At 33.0% G+C, this 21764-nt stretch overlaps 2 protein-coding genes across 4 annotated transcripts; one reads left to right on the top strand and one right to left on the bottom strand.

Moving 5' to 3' along the window:
* The first annotated feature begins 12932 nt into the window (after nucleotides 1-12932).
* Nucleotides 12933-19406, top strand: LOC140984902 (ubiquitin carboxyl-terminal hydrolase 24-like). 3 transcript variants are annotated; one of them, XM_073452589.1, is made up of 8 exons: nucleotides 12941-13078; nucleotides 13181-13277; nucleotides 14033-14674; nucleotides 14777-14964; nucleotides 15294-15538; nucleotides 16583-16728; nucleotides 16980-17156; nucleotides 18921-19406. In XM_073452589.1, exons 2-8 carry the CDS (start codon nucleotides 13260-13262, stop codon nucleotides 19107-19109), a joined length of 1605 nt encoding a protein of 534 aa, XP_073308690.1. In that variant the 5' UTR covers nucleotides 12941-13078; nucleotides 13181-13259; the 3' UTR covers nucleotides 19110-19406. The 3 variants fall into 3 exon arrangements, with proteins under 3 accessions (XP_073308689.1, XP_073308688.1, XP_073308690.1); XM_073452588.1 differs by having other exon boundaries at nucleotides 12933-13277; XM_073452587.1 differs by lacking the exon at nucleotides 13181-13277 and having other exon boundaries at nucleotides 12933-13151.
* Nucleotides 19407-20139: 733 nt separating this feature from the next.
* LOC140983933 (uncharacterized) lies at nucleotides 20140-21030 on the bottom strand. Its single transcript, XM_073451085.1, has 2 exons — nucleotides 20718-21030; nucleotides 20140-20156 (listed from the first exon to the last, which is right to left on the bottom strand). Exons 1-2 carry the CDS (start codon nucleotides 21028-21030, stop codon nucleotides 20140-20142), a joined length of 330 nt encoding a protein of 109 aa, XP_073307186.1.
* Between the last annotated feature and the right edge of the window lie 734 nt (nucleotides 21031-21764).

Genomic DNA, 21764 nt, shown 5'->3' on the forward strand with positions numbered 1-21764 from the left:
TTGCTGCATATTCGGCAGCAGCGTTTAGCTATCTATACAAGCACAGCTATCTATACAAGCACAGCAAGCCTGCATGAAGACACTCTAGAAACTTATTTAATCCACAACTAATGACTGAAACTCACGCAATGTCCTCCAGTAACAAAACCATGCCAACACATCATTTTCAATGGGATAGGCTACATAGAATGATTTATTTATCACCTTCCATGTAGTTTAAAGTGAAACGTCCAAATTCGACGACTGTCTCAACTGTATCAAGACGAGTCTTTTCAACGTGTTTATATTTGAAGTTGTTATGTGATGAGTTCTCGAATAGAAGATGCACCTTCTTGATATGAATAGTACATATCAAATTTTTTAAGCATTTATCAACTGCACTGTTTCATACCTGAATCGCTAAGATCGTGTTTGGAGCGATGGACTTTGAATATTTCACTCAAACTCACCGATTGTTTTTGGGTAAATGATTAGATTAGGTATTCTAGATTCCTCATTCTTCTTCTTTTCTTGTTGAAATTGCATTTATGGTTTGTATACTTGTCTCTTTGCATTTTTGGTACGTCAAATTTCAATATTATTAAGATATATTTTTCTATTTGGAAATTTTGATCTTTTTTGACATGGGGCTGATATGACACTAATACGACGTTGATATAAGTAGTGTCACGTCAACATTCTCGGTTGAAAGAACTAATTGCAAAGAATTGAAATATACATGTTTAAAACTGAAATTTACAAATATAAGATACTAAAATCGCAAAAAAAACAAACTTATATGTTCAAAATTACAATTTCCCTTTTACGACACATGTGTGTGAGTGTGAGTGTGTCTGTTTTTTTTTTTTTTTTTTTTTTTTTTTTTTTTTTTTTTTNTTCAAAACCATAATTTCAAATTATAGATTTCAATTCATTTCTTCAAATAAAACACTTTCATCCAACTAATGTTGTAAATCCAAAATTTTGTAAGGATCACTTCCCGTATTTTCCCTCCGACATTATTAAACTCGGTTTTTCCAAGTGTTATATTTTTAGAAATCTTAAATAGAATTTTTTTCATTTTTCTTCCTTTTTACTTTTTTTTTTTTGAGTTTATTTTACATCAAATAGTCAATAAAAAATTAAGATAACTTAAACAGAAGTTTTTTCATTTCTCTTCCTTTTTACTTTTTTTTGAGTTTATGTTTACTTCAAATATTCAAATCAAGCAGTTATAAGTGGTCAAAATGAAAGAAAAATATTTGTAATTATTCTCTTTCGAATTTCAAAATTCGAGTCAAATTTGATGTATTTTCCCGAGTTTGACAAGTCAATAAAAAGAGTTTTAAATTATTTTTTATAAATAATAAGTTGAGTTCTCTTCTTAAATCTTTCTTGAGATATTTTTATTTTATATCGTAATTTTAGATTTTTCATTATATTAAGTTCAAGCAATTTCATTTCTATGACACAACAGATTTTGGATCCACTATCTGTTTTACATTAACCAGTATGTGAAACAACTCTCGATATAACAGTAAAAACAAACTCGACTCATCATAATCGCATTGAAATAAGATCCGCGAAAAGAAAATCAATTGTCGTTCGTTGATTAAAGATATCAGTGTCTTTCTTTATTAAAAAAACAGAAAAGAAAACCCTTCCAGTGGCAGAGTTTCTCCATCGAAATAATCTCTTACCGAAAGTCCCGGGCAATGAATATTAAATGTTTTATATAAAAAAAATTAGCTTACGAAAACTCGAGGTAAATATATTTATGAATTTCAAATATAACGTAGTCCACAGATTTTACATACTGATGCATATAGAATTTTATCAATGATCAAAAGTAAAGGCAATAATAATAAGTCTACTTGACAACAAAGATCAAAATGAACGAGTATCATGATCATCTAGTCCGTCGATCATCCAATCTAAACCAAAGTTAGGCCACAACTTCTCGTTTAGGACGATTCCGGGTGCGAATTGGAGCAGATTCTTTGTCTAAAGACGTAGCTTCATTCTCATTCTCGACGTCGTCCTCATCTGCTTCCAAGATGGCCTCATTCACAGCAAGCTGGACAGTGGAACAAAAGAGATTGAAGAAGTTCATGTCTCATATAGTGTACACCTAGTGGCCGAGCCATCATTTCCCATAAAAAAATTTGGGAACTTGAATCATAGTTGTGTGTAAATATCACAAGGAAAAATATACAAGTTTACAAAGATATTTTAGAAAGAATGGGGAGGGTGACTGCACCTACTAACCCTCGGCTCCAAAGTTCTTGGCCTTGAAACGTAGAACTTAAAAATCACAAATACATTTTTCTTTGACAAGAGCCAGATCTCTAGGTTCGGCACTTTGTTTTCACACCAATAAAACGATTTTACCCGGAAAGCAACCCAAATTTTCCTGCAGGATTCTAGCACTTAGAGATTACTGATATAGTTACCGCGACATAACAATCGCAGCACATTACACCTCTCGTTCCATAAAGTCTTAAAGTGGCTCCACGATTCTAAGGTCATTGATCAGCATAGCATATTTAATATAAAACCATAACAGAATCAATACTGATTTGCTGCCCATTATCACACCTTAAATCGCCACTTATTTTTGTTGTTTCATCGTTTATATAACTTTTCTCGGGACGAATGCCGTATAAGATATATCTGCAAGCTTAACCTTCCTAGACACATAAAAACACACCTGATAGTCTCACAGGCTACTTGAAAAGTTGTTTCGATAATTCAACTATCCATTCTTCAATTTATCTTCTCAAGTTTCCAATCTGCGACCCCAATTATTACTTTATAGAGAAAGGATGGAGCTTTATTTATATTCTCAAGTTTCCAGCCTGCAATTTATCTTCCCAAATTTCCAATCTGCGATCCGAATTATCAACGTATAGAGCGAGAGCAGTTTTCTTTACTCACCAAAATCACATTTCAGACGTAAATTTAAGTTCATCGTGGCCGACATTTCCCATATCTTCAACTCCAAAAAATCTAAAGCTCAAACAAACTCTAAGAACTAATTTTTTTCCCTTAAAATGGTGGTAGACTGCTATTTCTCAGGTATTAAACAACCAGTTCAAATCTTTATTAACAGTAAGCCATCACTTCAGTGATGCTTTGTTCTCTGTCCTCAAACGAAATGAATCACAATTCTTAATTAAGCACTCATTTTCAATTCTCAGAAGAATTAATTATATATTTTCAGCAGAACCCTTGGATTGTTTCAGAGCAATTTGTGGCCTGAACCATCTAACTCTCTAATGCTAGTACAACTCCACAAGCAGTAAATCTCTGCCAAGAAACCGTCAAAACTACCGAGCAAATTCACCCCAGGTCCTATAATCTCAAATCAAAACCACCGAGCAAAATGAATAAGAAAAAAAAACACAATATTCTGTAGAACAAGAAAAGACCCACAAGAATTCTATAAACAGAAGCTGAAGATAATCCCCACAAAACTTTACCTCTTCGAAAAACTTTTGGTCGAGCTTATCAGCAATTCTTATGGAAGTGAAGATAGTGACGGCCAGAAGAGAGAGAGGGAGAGCGAAAGCAAATATATAGCTGGAAGGGCTGATGCCTCCTGCGCGTGTCACCACCGAGACGCCTCTCTTGCTCGTTTTCTGGAGACCCACATGGAGATTTATTCTAGTGGATGATACTTCAGTCGGCGGTAGTAGAACCGTCGCCGCCGGCTTGAAGTTGGTGGCGGGGATAAGGCGGAGCAGTGTAGAAGAAGAGACTGAGTTGTGTAGCATTGTGTGGCAGCGTCGTCGAAGAAAAAAACATTGTCTAAACCAATTTATATCATGATCAAAACATTCTTTATAATGAGATATAAATCAAGAGATAAGGCGTAGAATGTGAAAATTAAATTATTACAAAATTAAAAGATAGTCTTGATTGCATAAGGCTTAATCACCATTTCCAAAAATGCTTTTGCTCTTGTTCTTCGACTTGATCTTTATTTTCATATGAGGAGAGAGTGTGATGGGTGAATATTTTGTGAAATAATCACCAAGTGGAGGTCGATCAAACACACAGAACAACATGATATACATATTATATGCAATTTTTGAAAATGTTGTGTCACATAATGAATTGAACCAGAAACTAAAACAGATCTTTAAAAATGAACTAAGAATGACAGAATTATAACATAATCTTATACACATATTTATCACATTGAAATTCATCTCATATTCAATTATGTTACTCGTCAGTTCTCTATATATAATTTTTCTAAGGGATGAGGTCATATATCGATTATTATTTCTCACCACATCAACCCACAAACTTATCATGTTTCAAAAAAATGTCTTTATTATTTCTAACTTGAATCGTAACGGTGCATTTGAACTTAGAAATATGTTTGTGAATAAAATGAACATACTTAGCAAAAAAGAACGAATCAAAGGTTGAATAAAACATGTTATATTGTGAATGGTCGATTTAAAACATATATTACTTTAAAACATAACTCTAACTTACAGAATTATGCTCCAAAATAAAAACGTGGAATTCTAGCAAGAATATTCGAGTTTCTTGGTCCAAAGTTGGACATAAACTTGATCAAATCATTGTTACACTTGATGCTACTAGCTCGAGATAAATTTTGTAGCATATCACCCGCCTCTTGTTGCTGCTACTTCGAAATATGAGGAGGCTTATTGTGATTTTTTTAGTTGGATACTTTCATCAGATTTAGAGGTATTTATAAGCTAGAATGATCAGCTAAAGGAGGCAGTTGTTACAACTCAATTCATGGCTGATAATGGCTATAAAAATTATTGTTACAGCTCCATCTTAATTCAGTTGAATGTGCCCCAATCTGATGGCTGACACATACTAAATTGGAATGTTAAAAAATTTCAGGCTCTCAAAATAAAGAAGTTGTTGCACGTTTAGGGGAGACGTGAAGAGTGTTTGTAGTCATTAAAAAAAGTGATTTTTGTCTTGCGGTTTAAAAAAATATGTTTTATTTGATTTTTTTTTAGATTGTTCGTCAGCATCTGCTTAATTTAATTCAAATCCAAAAGCTGGTCAGATGTTGTTTCTACTTCTATAAAATTGATTTTGGTAAAAAAAAAAAATAATAATAATAGAATTACCTATTTATCAAACACTACCCACTTTTGAATTTCAGTTTTTCAATTTTGTTTTCAAACACTATTCACTTCTGATTTTCCTCACATCTTCATAATTTATAAATTTAATTACTTATACAAAATATAATCTTTTGCGAACACTCTCTTCGGATTGTCTGTCATCATTTAAAAAATGATTTTTGGTTTTTGACTTAAAAAAATCAGTTTTGTGTGTTTCTTAAATCTAGATTATGTGTTAGCTTTTATTTAATTTAATTGAAATTCAAAAGTTGTCATATGGTGATTTTGATTCTCCAAAATTGATTCTTATAAAAAGTTAATATTAGAATAACTTATTGATCAAACACTAATCACTTCTTAGTTTTCTTCACTTCTATAATTATACAATATTTTGAAATCACTCCCTTATATTCCCTGTGAGGTTCTTGGTCTAAGAAAGCCTGACTAGCTAGACTCTGATTGATTGAGGATGGACTCCGGCTTAGACTGAGACGACTCGTTAATAGGAGTTTGAAGCTCCTTCTCTTCTTCAGAAATAACAGGGAAGCTCACAGGAGAGGTTGATAACAAATCATCTTCCATAATTTTAACTCTACATTATAGTTAGGGATGTAATCGAGCCGAAACGAATTCTTGAATATTTGAGCTTAACTCGTTTATAATAGAGCCGAGCTCGGGCTTTATTTAACGAATATTTTTGTTGCTCGCGAGCTTATTCGAGCTTTTATCGAGGCTAAACAAGCTTAATATATATAAATTATTAATTTAAATATTCATTAAATTCATTAAAAAATAAATTATATATTTAGAGAAAAATATAAATTCTAATTAAAATTTGTAATATTATTCTAATAAATAAATTTATTAGGTTTTTATATATTTTTCAAAAGTAAAGTGTAATATCTATAAATCAAATATCAAAATATTTTTTTTAATAATTAAAAGCTGAATAACGAGCCTACCTACGAATATTTTCAACAGCTAACAAGCCAATTATTTTAAAGATTGTGCTTGATTTGTTTATCATAATGAGTCTCATTAAACGATCTTGAATGATTTTTTATCGAATCGAGCTTCAAATAGCTCACAAATGACTTGGTTCATTTACATCTTTAACTGTAGTAGTGTCCACAAATCCATTTCCAAACGAGTAATAGCTGCTAGATCATCAAAATTTGTAGGGCTCTGGCAGTCATAGTTGGATCTCAACTCTGTAATGATGTACCCCAGCTTAAATATCTTCATCAATCCAAAAATATACCCCATTCTTAGTAGAGCTTCATATACCAAATTGGTTTTGGCCAACCTCATATCCCCTTTTTCAACGTGAATAGCCTTTCCATGCAAAAATTTAATTTTGAACTTTCTAAAGAGAATAGGGTCCTAAACTTGTACAATGAGTCAAAGAATTTCATGTTTCCCTCAGAAAATTCCTCTACTTTATCCAAAAAAGATCAATCTGAGTCTGAACTGCAGAGGTAGGTTCACCCTTAGTAATTTCAGGCATCTTCCCTTTGCCTTTTTCAGAGGCGAGATGTTCGGAGAGCTTGGACTTGATCCCCGACCTTGTAGATTAAATGGGATATTGAATCACAACCTCAATAGTGTTGGTGTATCGTTTTCTCACATCCAAGAATGCATCGGAATTTAAAATTTTTATTTTATCATAAAAAAATATCTTGGATGTGTTATGGATTACATAAACATGCATAAAGAACCACATGTCATCATCTTGAGCAGTTAAATGAACATGCATTCTTATCTTCCAGTCATCAAAATCTTCCTTGGAGAACATCAGAGTTTTGCTGAACGAAGCCATTTGAAAAAAATGTTCAGAGTCGAGAATAAACCTCTCTCTGATACTACTTGATAAGATCGATAGTAGTGCATAGAGGTGGTTGAATAAACACTAGACATAATTTAATTCTTTAAATAAATTTAGTTGGGTTGGCAATTGAATTATATATTCTCGATTGTCAATATTAGATGACTAACAAATAAGTGCGGAAATAAGCCAAGAGCAATCAGTTCAATTACTACACTGCTAAATCATTCATTGATTCTCTAGGCTTCATTTTTATATTGTCAAATTTTTGTATAGCCACATCTAATTTTTTTCCTTAGTTTGATCATTCACTTCGCATATTTGAGTCAGTTTTCTCAAATTTCTTTGACATTTGAGCACATTTTGATCTTGCAAAATGTATTTTTGTCCATAGTTTTGTAGAAGATATCTTTTTCCACATTATCAAATTTTCTTTATTTTGCCTTTAGCAGCCCATTCCATCCTTGGCTTATCAATCATATGTGGTGCTTCTTTAGTAAAAGCAACAACAATGTTTTCTTTCACAATCTTCACTGTCCCTCAGTAATAACATAACTAATGTCATTGTCATGTGCTACAATATGTGATTGCATTCAGATCTTCCGGTCATCAAATTCTTCTTTAAAGAACATCGGTACCTTGATGAATGAGGCTATAGAAGTATCAGTGTTCAGAGAACAGGAAAAACCTTTCTCTGATATAACTTGTTAGGATCGGCAGAGTTTTAAGAAAGGGGTGAATGAAAACTCTCAAATTTTGCAATTTCTCTTAATTTTGTGATGGATTTGAAAAAACAAGTATCATCACAATTGCTGAGTGCAGTAAGCTAGAAAATGATTTAATGTGCGGAATAAAGCTCACGAAACTTAGTTGAACATTGATAAGTTAGTGTGGCTAAGATCAACAGTTCCCTAAAGTATTAAAAAATTACTTCCCTAAAGTATTAAAAAATTTCATATACAAGTTCATATGTAGTGTAATCCTTTCATCTCTCTGCTTCTTTTATTTTTAAAAGCATATCAATAGAATACTTTGGTAGTTACAAGTAATTTGCAAAAATCCACTTCAGTAGGGCTTACTATTAGCCTACTGAAACTCCTAGCTTAACACACAACTAGCAACATGATCAGTTTAATGTTTCTTAAATCCTTGAAAATTTCTTAAGTTTTGATCCTTTTTACTTTATAAGTTTCGGGTACATTATTTTCTCGTATCCAAGAACATAGCGGAATTTAAAAATTTTACAAAAAATTTGTCATACAAAATATAGTTGGATGTCATATGATTTTAATCCAACAATAGGATGTTTTAGAATTTACCTCCAAATGTGAACATTTGGGAATGGCTCCATTTATCATCTCATCCTCTTCATGAGCACAGTTACCTGGAGGATCTTCATCTAAAGCTGGACCAGATTCGAGAACTACCGCAGTTGGTCTCTTTAAATGAATCTCATAGCCACTATTACACTCAAGATTAGCATAATCTAATATATTACTTAAATCATGCACATCAACATCTTTGTCATCTAGACATACATAGAATTCAGCAAATAACACATGTACAGATTCTTTAACATTTAGAGATTTGTTGTTGAACATACGATATGTTTTGCTAACATATAAATATCCAAGAAAAACACCAACATAAGATTTAACATTAAAAGCAGTCAAATAAGTTTTACCATTATTATGAATGTAGCACTTGCAATCAAACACTTTAAAATAAGATATATCAAGTTTAATGTTATTCCAGATCTCATAAAGAGTCATATTTTGCTTCTTAATTATCATAGATATGTTCTGAGTATAGCAAGATATGTTAACATATTCTGCTAAAAAATGTTGAGAGATTCCAAAATCAATTATAATTGTTCTAGTTGCTTCCTTCAAGGTCATGTTCTTTTTTCAGCAACACTATTTTGTTCTAGTGACCTAGCAACTGAGAACTCATACTTGATTTCTTGATCATCTAGATAGGATGAGACAATTTTTTGTGTGTACATTCAGTTTCTCTATCACTTCGTATCATATCTATCACAGTAGATTTCTCATTTTGAAGATATTTTAAAATTTTGACCAACTGGACACTTGTATGTTCTTTGGATGACATAAGGATTATCCAAGTAAACATAGAATAATAATCCACTATCACTAGATTTTATCGCATTCTCCTTAGTCTCTTTACAGGTGTACGACTAAAAATATTCATGCTCAGTAAATCCAATCATTTAGAAGAAGAAAAGTAGATCTTATTTGCTTGTTCAACTGGCATGCAATACAGATCTTATTTTTAGTAAAATCAATTTCGGACAATCCAACCACCAAATCTTGCTTACTTAGACTGACAATAGATTTGAAATTTAAATGATTTAGCCTCTTATGTCATAACCACTCTTACTACCATTCAAAGCAACAAAATATCTAGGAGTAGCAAGGTGTTCACCATTCCAGCTAACTTTATAAGTGTTTTGTTCTTTTAGTCCTGTTATCATAATATCACAATTGGCAGATTTGACACTGCATGTGTTCTTGTGAAACTCAACAAAATATTCATTGTCACATAGTTGGCTAATACTAATCAAATTATAACATATATTTTCAACCAACAACACATCTCTTATGATGACTTTGTCATGGATAATTTTCTCTTTACCCATAGTCTTACCCTTGGAATTATCCCCAACGATGATTTTTTTACATTTGCATTAAATGACTTTTGATAGCAACTTGATATATCCGATCATGTGATTGGAGCAACCAATATCCAGATACTACATAGAATCTCTGGTCAGCCATCAAACATTGAATTGTGTCACGCTCCGAAACTCAGGGTTGACACCGGTTTTGTTTAACAATCACATAATCGAAAACAACCAGTCTTGTAGCACAGTATAACCCAAAACCAGTTTGTATCATAATTTCAAATAGAAATAACATTGTCTTTGCAATCCCAAAATCGAAAAAAAACGACAGAATCAAATGCGAAAACGTTATAACTGAATAATAATAATAATAATCTTAACTTAAACTAAAATCTTGAAATCTCGAATTTCACCAGACCCAAAACTGGTCCGACTCCTCTTCTTCGAGTTTTTCCTCGGGTTTATCTGGGAAAGGGTTGTAAGGGAGTGAGTATTTTGGGAAATACTCAGCAAGTGGGGGTCGTATCGAGAAAAATATAACAACATTCATAAAATTTCGAAAATCACATGACTTACATAGCATAATTCATATCATATGCATAACATTGATCAGGCACTGAAATTCCTCTACTTTCTATGGTTTATTGATATCAGTTCCTAATTTTTACCCCTCTAAGGGGGCAAGGCCATATAGCGGTTATATCATCACTGCGTAAGGGTCCTATCATCTTTGGGATTCCCTCCCATATACAGTCGAATCCTCATAGTGCCCAAAACCACATAACAACCAACACAAGAACGGAGTAGAGGAAGAACATGTACTCGACCGCGTTTTCGAAAACAAAATAAATATGCATAAATGAAAGTTTAACTTTAAAACAAGCCCACTTAAAGTATTTTGGAATGCTAAAAACGAAAGTGCACGGCTTCGTGGATCGGATCGCTTCTTGCTCCTCGTTCGGGCAGCACTTCGGCTCGATTTCTAGCCTCACTTTGGGACGATTTTTGAGCAGAATTTTGGCTAGGGGATGCTGCTGGAATTCAAAACTTTGCAGCTAGTATTTCAAGATTTAGGGTGTGAGGAATGCTAGGAGTATTGGACTATTTATATGAGAGGAGGATGGAGCTAAATTTGGCACATAAATCATGCCTAAAATTGTGCCAAATCTCACCAAATTTGACTCCAAACATCCTTGTCACGGCTGATGATTTAGCTACTTAAATTGTGAGATTTATTCCTTGATTTCCACCCCTTGGTTGGCTCGAAAATATGGTGTAAGGGAGGGGAGGATTTGCTTCCATTCTCTTGGCTCAAGCTTGCATAATATCCCACCTTTAAGCACCACCATTTTTTTGGCAAAAATGTCTTGTATATTTCGAAATTTGCTTGCAATATTCATGTCTTAATTCCCCTAAATTTGTATGATATTCTAATTTTGTAAATTTTCTTTCCAATTTTCGAAAATATGCATGTCTTGGTGTAAATATTATTGACTTGATAACTAAAGATTTCCAATATATAAAATTTCTAATACAAAGATTTACAATATATTTCCCATTTAACCCAAGAATCCAATATCCTAATTTCCTTGAAAATATTAATTACAAGGTTGATAAAAAAAAATATTTGGTCCTCACAAATTGTCTATTCACTACTCTCGCTTGGTGAAGTTTATGAGCTAGATGCTTCTGAATCGGAGTCAAGCCAAGTTTTTTGCGCTACTCAACAACAATCATTTTATAATCCCTATTCTTCTTGAATGACTTCTTGTCATTCATGGACCTTCTACTCTCAAAAGATTTATTTTCATCTTTTATGATCCTATTAAAATTTGCGATAAAATAGTATTTCTTGTCATAGTTAAAACAAGTCTGATTATCATCAACTTTTTTTTCTTTTTATGATGAGATTTAATAAATTTTTACTATTTCTTTCTCATAAATTTTTCAAACTTTAACAAAAATAGACATAACCTCATTTCTTATCTGCTCTGAAAACTTTTTATTTGGTGGCTCTTTATTAAATGTTGATGCAACAACATAGCATTTAGAGATTTGGTCAAATTATCTTCTGACGTGTATGTGTAGATGAAAAAAGTGCTTGATTTACAACACTACCAATAGGAGAACTTATACTGCTTGAGCATATTAAATTGAATCTTGGAAGTAGCTCGAATCTTATAAAAGTTGTATAACTTCAATTTGGGATGTTTAGCTGGTCCGGCAGACTGTCCAAATAGAATCTTGAATAAAATTTGTGATCCAACTTGAGTTCACGGTAACTAGCTCGACACCTATAAATACAATAAAATAACAGTTGGCTAATAAAGAGCTCGATCATGTTTGTTATCACCAAAACAAAGAATTTTACTCTAAAAAAATGAGTGATTGATGTTTCACTAAACTATAGCTATTTGTAATTATAGATCTTTGTACGACTTAAACGCATGTTTTGACTGCTCTTTCGATTGATAATTATTATTCCCCGCACAATATATAATNGGGACTGAACACAAAAAAAAACGGCGGCTGGGGAGTTAAGTCCAATTTCCCGTAATAAGTAACATAAATTCAATCATATCCACAAGAAATACTACAAACAAACCCACCATTCCACCCACACACACATTCAAAAGTTATAAAATTGTGCGAAGGGGCGAAATAAAAAAATTATTGAAATTAATTCTTTACAAAATTTATTGAAATTACGCTTATATATTTTGTATGTATATACTATTAGTAAATAAATTATAAGAAATGGATAAAAATCGATAATAATTATATTTGTGTCTTATTTCTTGATTTTTATTTTTTTATGTTTAAGAACAAATATAATAATTTCAAGTAAATCGTGTAAAGATTTAGCGTTGTCTAAATAAACTAATTAAATTTTTCTTTCTCAAAAGTAATGGCTCTTCTCAAATTTTTAAATTTTATAGTTAAAATCTTTTTATTTCAAATATGTGTCATATAAATAAATATTGTAAAATTCAATATAATAAAATATTAATTTATATATCATATCTTAAAATTTTTGCACCCAAGATCGTATCCAATTACATTGCAAGGAACATTACATTTTAAATTTTTAAATCCAAAATTTTTAGAAATTTTTATTTTTTAATTTAGTGATACTATTTTTGTCTTCTAGTCCTGTTAGAATTTTTTTTAAAAAAAATCCTAATTTTAGTTAATGAATTCCTATAAATCCTAATTCTTATTAGTTTGTATTAATTAATCAAAAACAAATTTCCCTTTTAATATAATTAATCAAAAACAAATCTCCCTTTTATTATTATTATTATTCGTTTTTTTAAATATAAAAAATAGAAACCAATTTCTGCGAGACTAAATATCCTAAACTGCGCCACTCTTGTGCAAACCTAAATCTTGAATATAGTCCAAAAACTAGCAAAAATTCTCATCAAAAGTTTCAGGCTTTATTCCTCCTCCGGAGATCAAAGCAAATCCCATTGCTGGAATTTGTTGATGCGCCTGATTGAGGTCAAAGGTCTGTTCAGTGTTGTCTTTCTTTCATATGTCTTCTTCAACCTTCTCTGTCACCTCTGAAAATAAGGTTCCTCATCTTTCCTTACTCTTTACCAGAAGCTTTCCTAGACGTTTTCTTCTTTATTACATACCCAGAAGCTAGTGTCCTAAGTTTCTGAATCAACTTCTTCGTAACATGGGTGATCCCTCGAAGGTCGGTTCTCTTATTCAAAAACCCTTTATTCGGTTGACATTGTTTTCAGTTGTCTTTGTTTCGATATTGTAATCCTGATATTAGTCTATGGTTTTGATGGGTTTTCCACATTTTTATGTGGGCATTACGTGAATGTGGTTTTATTATATATTTTCTCTGCCTCCGAGTTTTATTGTTCTGTCTTTTAAAATTTTTTTTATAAGAGATGATTTTGAAATGTGGATTCTCTGGATTTTTGGTTTGAAGTGAGGCGTTATTAAAAAGATTCAAAAAATTATACTCTGTACCATTAAGATGATACCTTACTTTAGTTTGTCTGTATTCAACAAGGCCTGATACTGATCTAACGGTGCTTTGTAGTTGCATGTATCCTGTTTTTGTGCATTGTTCTGTTGAACTTACTGTCACCAAAAAAGACGGTAATACATCAAGACTCTTCAATGAGTCCTGGAATGGAAAAATTAGTAGATTTTCACTGATATTATTCTTCAAATGATTGACACATAAAGTGAACTTCTAATGCTAAACTCCTGTCCATTGTACTAGTACACCATTTGGGGGCACAATTGATATTAAATGACATTAAACAATGCAAGATTAATGCAGAATGACAAGACATGAAAATTTAATCAATATTGTTGATTGTTGCCTAATTCTCTGGACTTTTGTTGGGAAGACACATGTTGGTCAAAGATGTGCCTGTTGATGACCTATAAATAATTAAATGCTGAAAGTATTACTTTCCTCTTCTGTAGGTGTTACTTTTTGGGTCGTTCACGGAGGACGAAACCAAATCTTTGCTAAATAAGGTGTCTTTTGTGGCTAAAAATTATGGTGAAAGGAACGAAATTCAAGCCAATTCCTCGACGGGGATACCTGAATTGACATTTGGTTGTTTTAGCAGTACATCTAGCATGAAAGTTGGTTCTCCAAATGGACCAGTCTGTTCAGATCCCACTGAAGAGCAAAAGGGAAATGAACAATTGGTTGTTAAACCATACAGTAATCACTTTCCAAATGTGAAAGATAATGGAAAAACTGCAGACTCTGATCATGGCTGTGATGAGAGAAATCAAGCAACAAGTAGTGGAACAAACTTTCCTGCATTACTTGGTTTGGATAATGAAAGAAAATCATCTAAAAAATCTAGCTCACAATTGCAAGAGTTTGATGATGTAAACTTCAGTGATTCCACCAATAACTCATCAGTTAAAGCACATAATGAATTGGCCCCTCAGAAGGCTGATGACCACCTTTTAGTTGCTCGAGATTTACTACCTCGAGGTTTAATTAACTCTGGGAATTTATGTTTCCTTAATTCAACACTCCAAGCTCTCTTGTCCTGTTCTCCATTTATTCTTCTGCTACAGGGATTAAGGAATCGGAATTTTCCAAAGGTTAGGTTTCTTTACTTCAATTTACTTTGTAAAGTGGCATGTGGCTGTTAGATTTTGTATACTATGGTTTTAATAAAAATAAATTCCATTTTCTGTTTATAGGTTGGCTATCCAACATTAAATGCATTTGCAGAGTTGATTGCGGAATTTGAATTTCCAGGAGGAACCAACATAAAGAAGAAAGATACTAATGTACTTGAAACTGGAAGGGCTTTCAGTCCTATCATGTTTGAAGCTGTGTTGAAAAATTTTAGCCCTGATGTTCCCTCTAGCATTTCAGGGAGGCTTAGGTTTGTGCTTTTCCACTAAGTTTTCATTGTTTGTCACCTTTGGGCTATGAAGTGTTGGTTTCAGTCTGAATTGTACTTGATAATTTTGATCGCTTACGTCAAAAGTACTTCGAGGCTTGTAGGAATGTTCATACTCATATAAATATTCACTGAAATCAGCCTCCATATCGAGTTGCGTCAATACATCACATGATTTATTAGAAATAGCTGCAGGTGCATTATGAAATTGGTGTTGAAATATCGTGTTTATGCATTTTGATGTGCCGTAATATCTTAGCAAAACTCTCTCAATTAAGGAGTTAAAACATTTGTATGCTCTTTGTACACAGACAAGAAGACGCACAAGAATTTTTAAGTTTCAGTTTGCATCAAATGCATGATGAATTGCTAAAGTTTGAGGGGCAACCCCAATTAGATGGGCGGAAACCTTCTTTGGTTTCTATATCTGAAGATGATGAATGGGAGACAGTTGGCCCTAAGAATACATCTGCAGTGACGAGAACCCAAAATTTTAACCCCTCGGAACTGAGTAAAATATTTGGCGGACAATTGCGAAGTGTTGTGAAGGCAAAAGGTATGTTACCTAGTGATTGGCTAGGGTACCCTCGTACCATTTTGTGTATGATGTTTGAACTGTTGCTTACAAATTTATAATCAGTACGAGTGCATGGTTACATATTGAACCGATGGACCATTTCATGTGTGTCAAGATCCATGCGTTCTTTTCTCACCAGAAAAGTAACTTTGTACTGAATGTCTCAAATTATCTTCTTCAGCTTTAGCTTACGCAAACTGGTGTCCTTGTGGGTATTTTTCTGTATTTTTCCAAATTTCCCATCATACCAACGTTTCTGATTTTTCTCAGTTAAAAGGTTTTTGTTTTGTTTCCTTTTTCTCTCTCTCTTTTTTTTTTCTCAACTTAATATTACTTTCTGGCGAACACCTTGTCAGCTTAGCAATCTCGCATATTTTTAGATAGTTGTGATTTTAATGCTCTAATTGAGTGAGAACTGTTAAGATAGGCGAGAAGCATACATTGCAATACACCCATTAGAGTGAACACTGTAGATTTTCAATGGTTTTCATGATTTATATTATAATAATAATTAGGCTCACTTAGATGAGCCATTAGATGAGCCGAACGAAAAAATTGTGCACGTTGTCTTTAATAGTTTTAGACCCCCCATATTTAGATATTTTTTATTGATCTAATTCACTCACATAATTTTAGTTGTGGTCATCATAGTGGGACATAGCAAATCCCCTGGATATTTCAACTTTTGATTATAAATTTTGTGGTGGTCAAAGTGATACCGTACTTCTTAACATTGAAAATGCTTGTAGGATCAAATATATTTTGAGGGAACAACCCCAGTGATCCTACCAATGTTCTGAGGTTTGATTAGTTGAATTAAATTTGTTGTCCTTGGAAATTCAAGTCAGTCATGTTGTATGAGAATTTTTCAGTGGTATGATCACCTGTGTTAAGATTCTATTGTTGTCATTTGAAAGCTTGGGATATTATCAGTGATCTCGATTACTAGTTCAATGTTCTATGTTATATCTTTGAAATGTTTATTTTAAGAATTAATGATGTTTCCTATTCTTTTACTTACAGGCAACAAAGCCTCTGCTACTGTTCAACCATTTCTTCTGCTCCATCTAGATATTTCTCATGAATCAATTCGAACAATCGAAGATGCTCTTCATTCTTTTTCAGCCCCAGAAACTCTCGAGGAATACCGAGCATCATCCACTGGAAAAGTATGTCGATTTAGTTTAAATCATTTTTTTATCAATGGGACGTGATAATATATATCTTTTGGAGGATATTTAATTTTTTAAATATTCATTTGTCTTATCACAATTCAATGAACTTACAATTTTCTACGTCAGGGACCTTTGGAAAATATACAATACATATACTATCAACTATTTTGATTTTTTCTTCATTCTCAAAATTTTTGTAATTTTTTTCAATGGGGTTGATATTTTCCTTTTCTTTAAACTTTCAGGCTGGACTAGTAGCGGCCAGAAAATCTGTAAAAATACAGTCACTTCCAAAGATAATGATTCTACACTTGATGCGTTTCAGCTATGATAGCCGTGGTAGTACCAAATTACACAAACCAGTGTACTTCCCTCTTGAACTGGTGCTGAGTCGTGATCTGCTTGTTTCTACTGCTTCAGAGGTAATACTTTTATGTACCATTTCTGGCTTCTTGGATGTAGCTTAATAATTGTTACTCTTTCATTGTCATGAAACCTGCACGTGAGATCAAATCCTTTTGGTTTGTTTTGTCCCTGGACCATAAATAATGCTCGCCAGCATTTTGAAATCTATATATGGCTTCTTCGTTGCTATGTCTATGCAGTAAAAGATAGAAAGCAGTGTTCTAAATGGTGGTCGAGACGGCCGGCACCTAGGCGGTAGAGGTGGCCTTCGACCGTCCCGCCTTTGTGTAAGGCGGTCTCTATAGACGGTCCGAGGCTATCAAGCAGGTGAGCTGGCGGCCGAGGCGGTCAATGATTTTAAAATCCTAGTTAAATGTCAAAATCAAATAATTTTAAAAATCAGACAAAGTCAATCAATTTTTAAAAAAAAACCCTAGATATAATAAAAACACCTCGCTTTTTGTATTACTTTTGGTTTCAAGTGTTCTCCAACACCTAGTTCAAACCGTCTCCAATCGCCACCACCATCAGTCACCACCTTAATTATCTTGTTAATTTGCATTTATATATTTATTTGCACTTTGTCTAGATTGTATATATTGTATGGAGTTTGTTTATATATAAACATTATTTAATTACATATATCACATAAAAAATATTGATTATTTGTAAATTATATATAATTACCTATAAAAATTTGCTAAAAAAAATTCAGTTGCCTAGGCGGCTGACTGCTCCGCCACCGCCTCCCGCCATTTACAACATTGATAGAGGGGTTAATATTTATCATATGTACTGTTCACGTTTTGTTAATATACAAGTATGTGCTGAAATTGTTCATGAAACTCTAAATGTTTGAATGATACATGAGACAAAACTCAGACATTTCAACTGCTATGCCACATAAAGAAACTAGGATAATTGTTATGTGCCAACAATTCCCTTTTCAACTATTACTCCGACCACTCATGGGAACTGAATTTGATGTTAATAGTAGGATTGACCATTTGCTTTTATGCAAAAAAATTGTATCGGATAATAATAGTGAAATTCAACTTTTTAAACTGTACAACGATCCAAACACTATGGTTTGATAGTTGTGTCACACATCCAGCCACATAAAAAAATTATCCAATTTTATTTTAGAAAAAATGTTAACTAAAAAGATATAAAAAAATGAGAAGAAGTTCTAAAAATGAGGAGAAATTAGAAATTGGTAGGTCAAGCAAATAATTTGTTTTTCGCTCATCTATCCCTAACAAATAATCAACTTTACGAAAATAACCATATTGAGTTTCATTATGTAAACATAAAGTTTAGTTTTTTGCCATGAGTTAATATGTATAGGTGTGGCCATGAAATGTGGGGAAGCATTGGTGAGAATGATATTGCAGAATACTTATTTTTGCACTCTCCACCCAAAATGCTGTCAAATTCTCTACAAATCTCGTAAGTTTCTGGGCCAGAGTTTTAAAAAAACTTGAGATGTGAAAAGGGACTACAAAAGATATAAGCTTTCCTCTTTTCCTGTATTTTCTGCTTCATTTATTTTCAGCCTTATGTGCATTTAGTGCGATTCTATTTGTTTCCTTGCTGGCGTTTTTATTGTAATAATTTTTTTAGTAGTTTTTATTGTAATATTTGAAGCGTTTAATAATTCCAATTCTTGAAATTCTTAATTGAGCTTGTGAATCATGAGGATATTGGGAGTTACATATAGTCCATGATTTCTATGAAATAAAAAGTAACTTGACCAGGATTACATTTCCTAAAATGTGCAGGGTCGAAATTACGAGCTTGTTTCCTCCATCACACATCATGGGTGGGAAGCATCCAGAGGCCACTATACCGCTGACGTTCGTCACCCCAACAACCAGTGGTTGCATTGTGACGACGCATCTGTTACTGCCATTACTACGAGCAAAGTGTTGCATGATCTGGCATATGTTCTCTTCTACAAACAACTGTAGTGGCCAAAAGAAACGAATTCAGAAAACTAAATCCGGATTCATTGATTCGGCCATCGTGAGTTACTTGAGCATTGAACCGTCGATCTTAAATATTTTGCTATTGATGGCGATTGAGAGATCCAGCTGGTTGCTTAATCAAGAGCTACAGAAGATCTGTGGCATTTTTGTTCGTTTAGAGATTTAGAGAAGAAGCCTAACGTTATTGTATATCATATATATGATCTGATGACAAATTGTGGATGGAATTTACTAAGATTTATGTACATGATAAATGTTATGGGATTTTTTTATCATTTACTGATAGAAAGTTCTTTTAGGATTACATGTGAAACAAAACTTTTGCTTGCTCATTCAAACAAAACTTTTGCTTGCTCATTCAAATCATTTCTCGTTTGCCAGCAGATGATGAAACAGCCATTTTCTTCTTTGATTTTATAGCCATCATAGTTGTAACTCTTCAAAATAGGTTTGTTTAAATTGTGTCATTTGGAGCGTGTAAAATAATCAAATAATAATAATAATCCAAAAAAATGTCCATTCAAATTTAGATATAACTTGAATCCACTTCCAGTTCCAGTTCCAATGAAAGATGGAGTCACGATCGAACCGCTTGGATCGATGCATATGATAATTTTAATTCGGATTCATTGTGGTTCTAGTTGTTATTTTATGGGTGTTCTCTAATATCATAGCAGGAAAACGAGAATTTTTACGGATGGGTTGCTTGCACTTATAAAGTTTATTTATTACACGATGTCTTCTGTTTTTTGATCAATTTTCCGGGAACTAAAAACACCCCCCGTGTCGAGTTCCGGCACCAGAGCGACAAAAAGTAAGACATACATTAATTCATGCTAAACATCGACATTGTTTTTTTGGTACAGACCATACATTTCAATTTCTTACATAATTAGCTAGTAAACATACTAGTACTGTTTTATTACTATCGGAAATTATTATAAATTCGAGCTTATTTAGTTACTGCGCATGATGAATGGTCCATATTTTTGTCTTTGAGACTCTTTTAACTTCATGGAACTATATAACCTGCAGCACAGAAAGTAGAAAAATATCAAAATTATGAATAAATGTATTTGTATGTCCATGTGCACTATTTGCTGAGATCAACCAGAGGAAATAGTAGGAAAGTTGCTCCATGTATCAAGTTAAAATTAAGCAAAATTTCGAATTTTATACATTCATAATCTATATTAAATAAAGGTAAATTTCACTATAATGTGTATTAAAATGTTTGCAAATAATAAACTTCTAAGTATCCCAGTGTATCATTATTAATATCATTATCTTTTTAACAATGTGATGGGGCTTTGAATCTAGTTCTGTCTCTTGTTTAGAGAGAGGTCATGTCATCAAACCACGAAGCTTTTGATGGTGTTTCCGGTGTATTTGATAGCAGATAAATGTGTATACTTTCTGCCGCATGGGCCAACAACACGACTCAATATTTCCTCGCCAAATACGCATAGGTGATCAAGGGAAACTACTCATTCGACCTCAGACTAGGTACTGCTAAGCACAAGAAGAATGGGAATCAAGTAAGAAACCATATCAAGAAATGTACATAACTTATTAGAAACATCTACTTACTTCCGCATCTGGTTCCATGGGCTAATGGCTTCCCACAAAACCGAGCGACGAAGACCGCTTTCTCCATGCTAACTATTTGCTCAACATCATTGGTGATGTGTGGACACACACAGGGAAAGTCAATTGTTTTGACAACATCACAACATTGTTGAGATGGGTTTTGTGTAGGGCCATTCTTTTGAACATATCTCGCACATTGCTGTACGAGACCTTGGAAATCCCCTCGGCATTGTGCAGAGACCATGGTGTTTTCAGCACAGAACAAGGTTAGACACAGCATCAAGATAGCTTTGTATATTCCCGTTGCTTCCATTCTTCGCCTCTCTAATGTGAATTCTATGAACAAAGATAGCTTTTAAATAAGGATATTACATGGATATCATGTGACACCTTGCATGTGTTTTGTGTGAAAACGAAGATAGCAGAGTACTGGAAGTAAGGTAGGTGCGAGGTGATGTTGCATGCGAACTTCAACTCATTATGTTTATGACTTGGACCTCTTTTTTGGCCTTTGTGACACTTTTCTTTCTTAAAATTGGCTGATTCTAGCCAAAGTTTTGGTTTAGAAACTTGTCCATTAGCGGCAAAGCAGTAGAGGAAGAGGAAGATTAGAATTGAGATATTATCCTTAATTTCATAGTTTCGATTTCACAAAAACTCACGTGAGACGGTCTCATGGTTCAATTTTGTGAAACAGATATTCTATATGGGTCATTCACGGAAAAATATTACTTTTTATGTCAAATATATTAATTTTTATTGTAAATATGGACATAATTGATCTGTCTCACGAATAAAGATCTATGAGACCGTCTTACGAAAGACATACTCTTTCGATTTTATATAGATATATAATACCAAATTACCAATTAATTTGACTATAAATAATGGCTGAGACATGGAATGGCATTTGGTAAGTTAATTTCTTGGATTTTTTATATCCAAAAAGAAAAAATCTAGTATGTAATATGATATTTATAAAAAGGAGATTGCTTAAAAAATTATACAAAGCCATATGTATACTTGATGGGGAATTTTACGGTATAG

The sequence above is a fragment of the Primulina huaijiensis genome, chromosome 9 (genome assembly GCF_012295235.1).
Source record: "Primulina huaijiensis isolate GDHJ02 chromosome 9, ASM1229523v2, whole genome shotgun sequence".
NCBI classification, from domain to species: domain Eukaryota; kingdom Viridiplantae; phylum Streptophyta; class Magnoliopsida; order Lamiales; family Gesneriaceae; genus Primulina; species Primulina huaijiensis.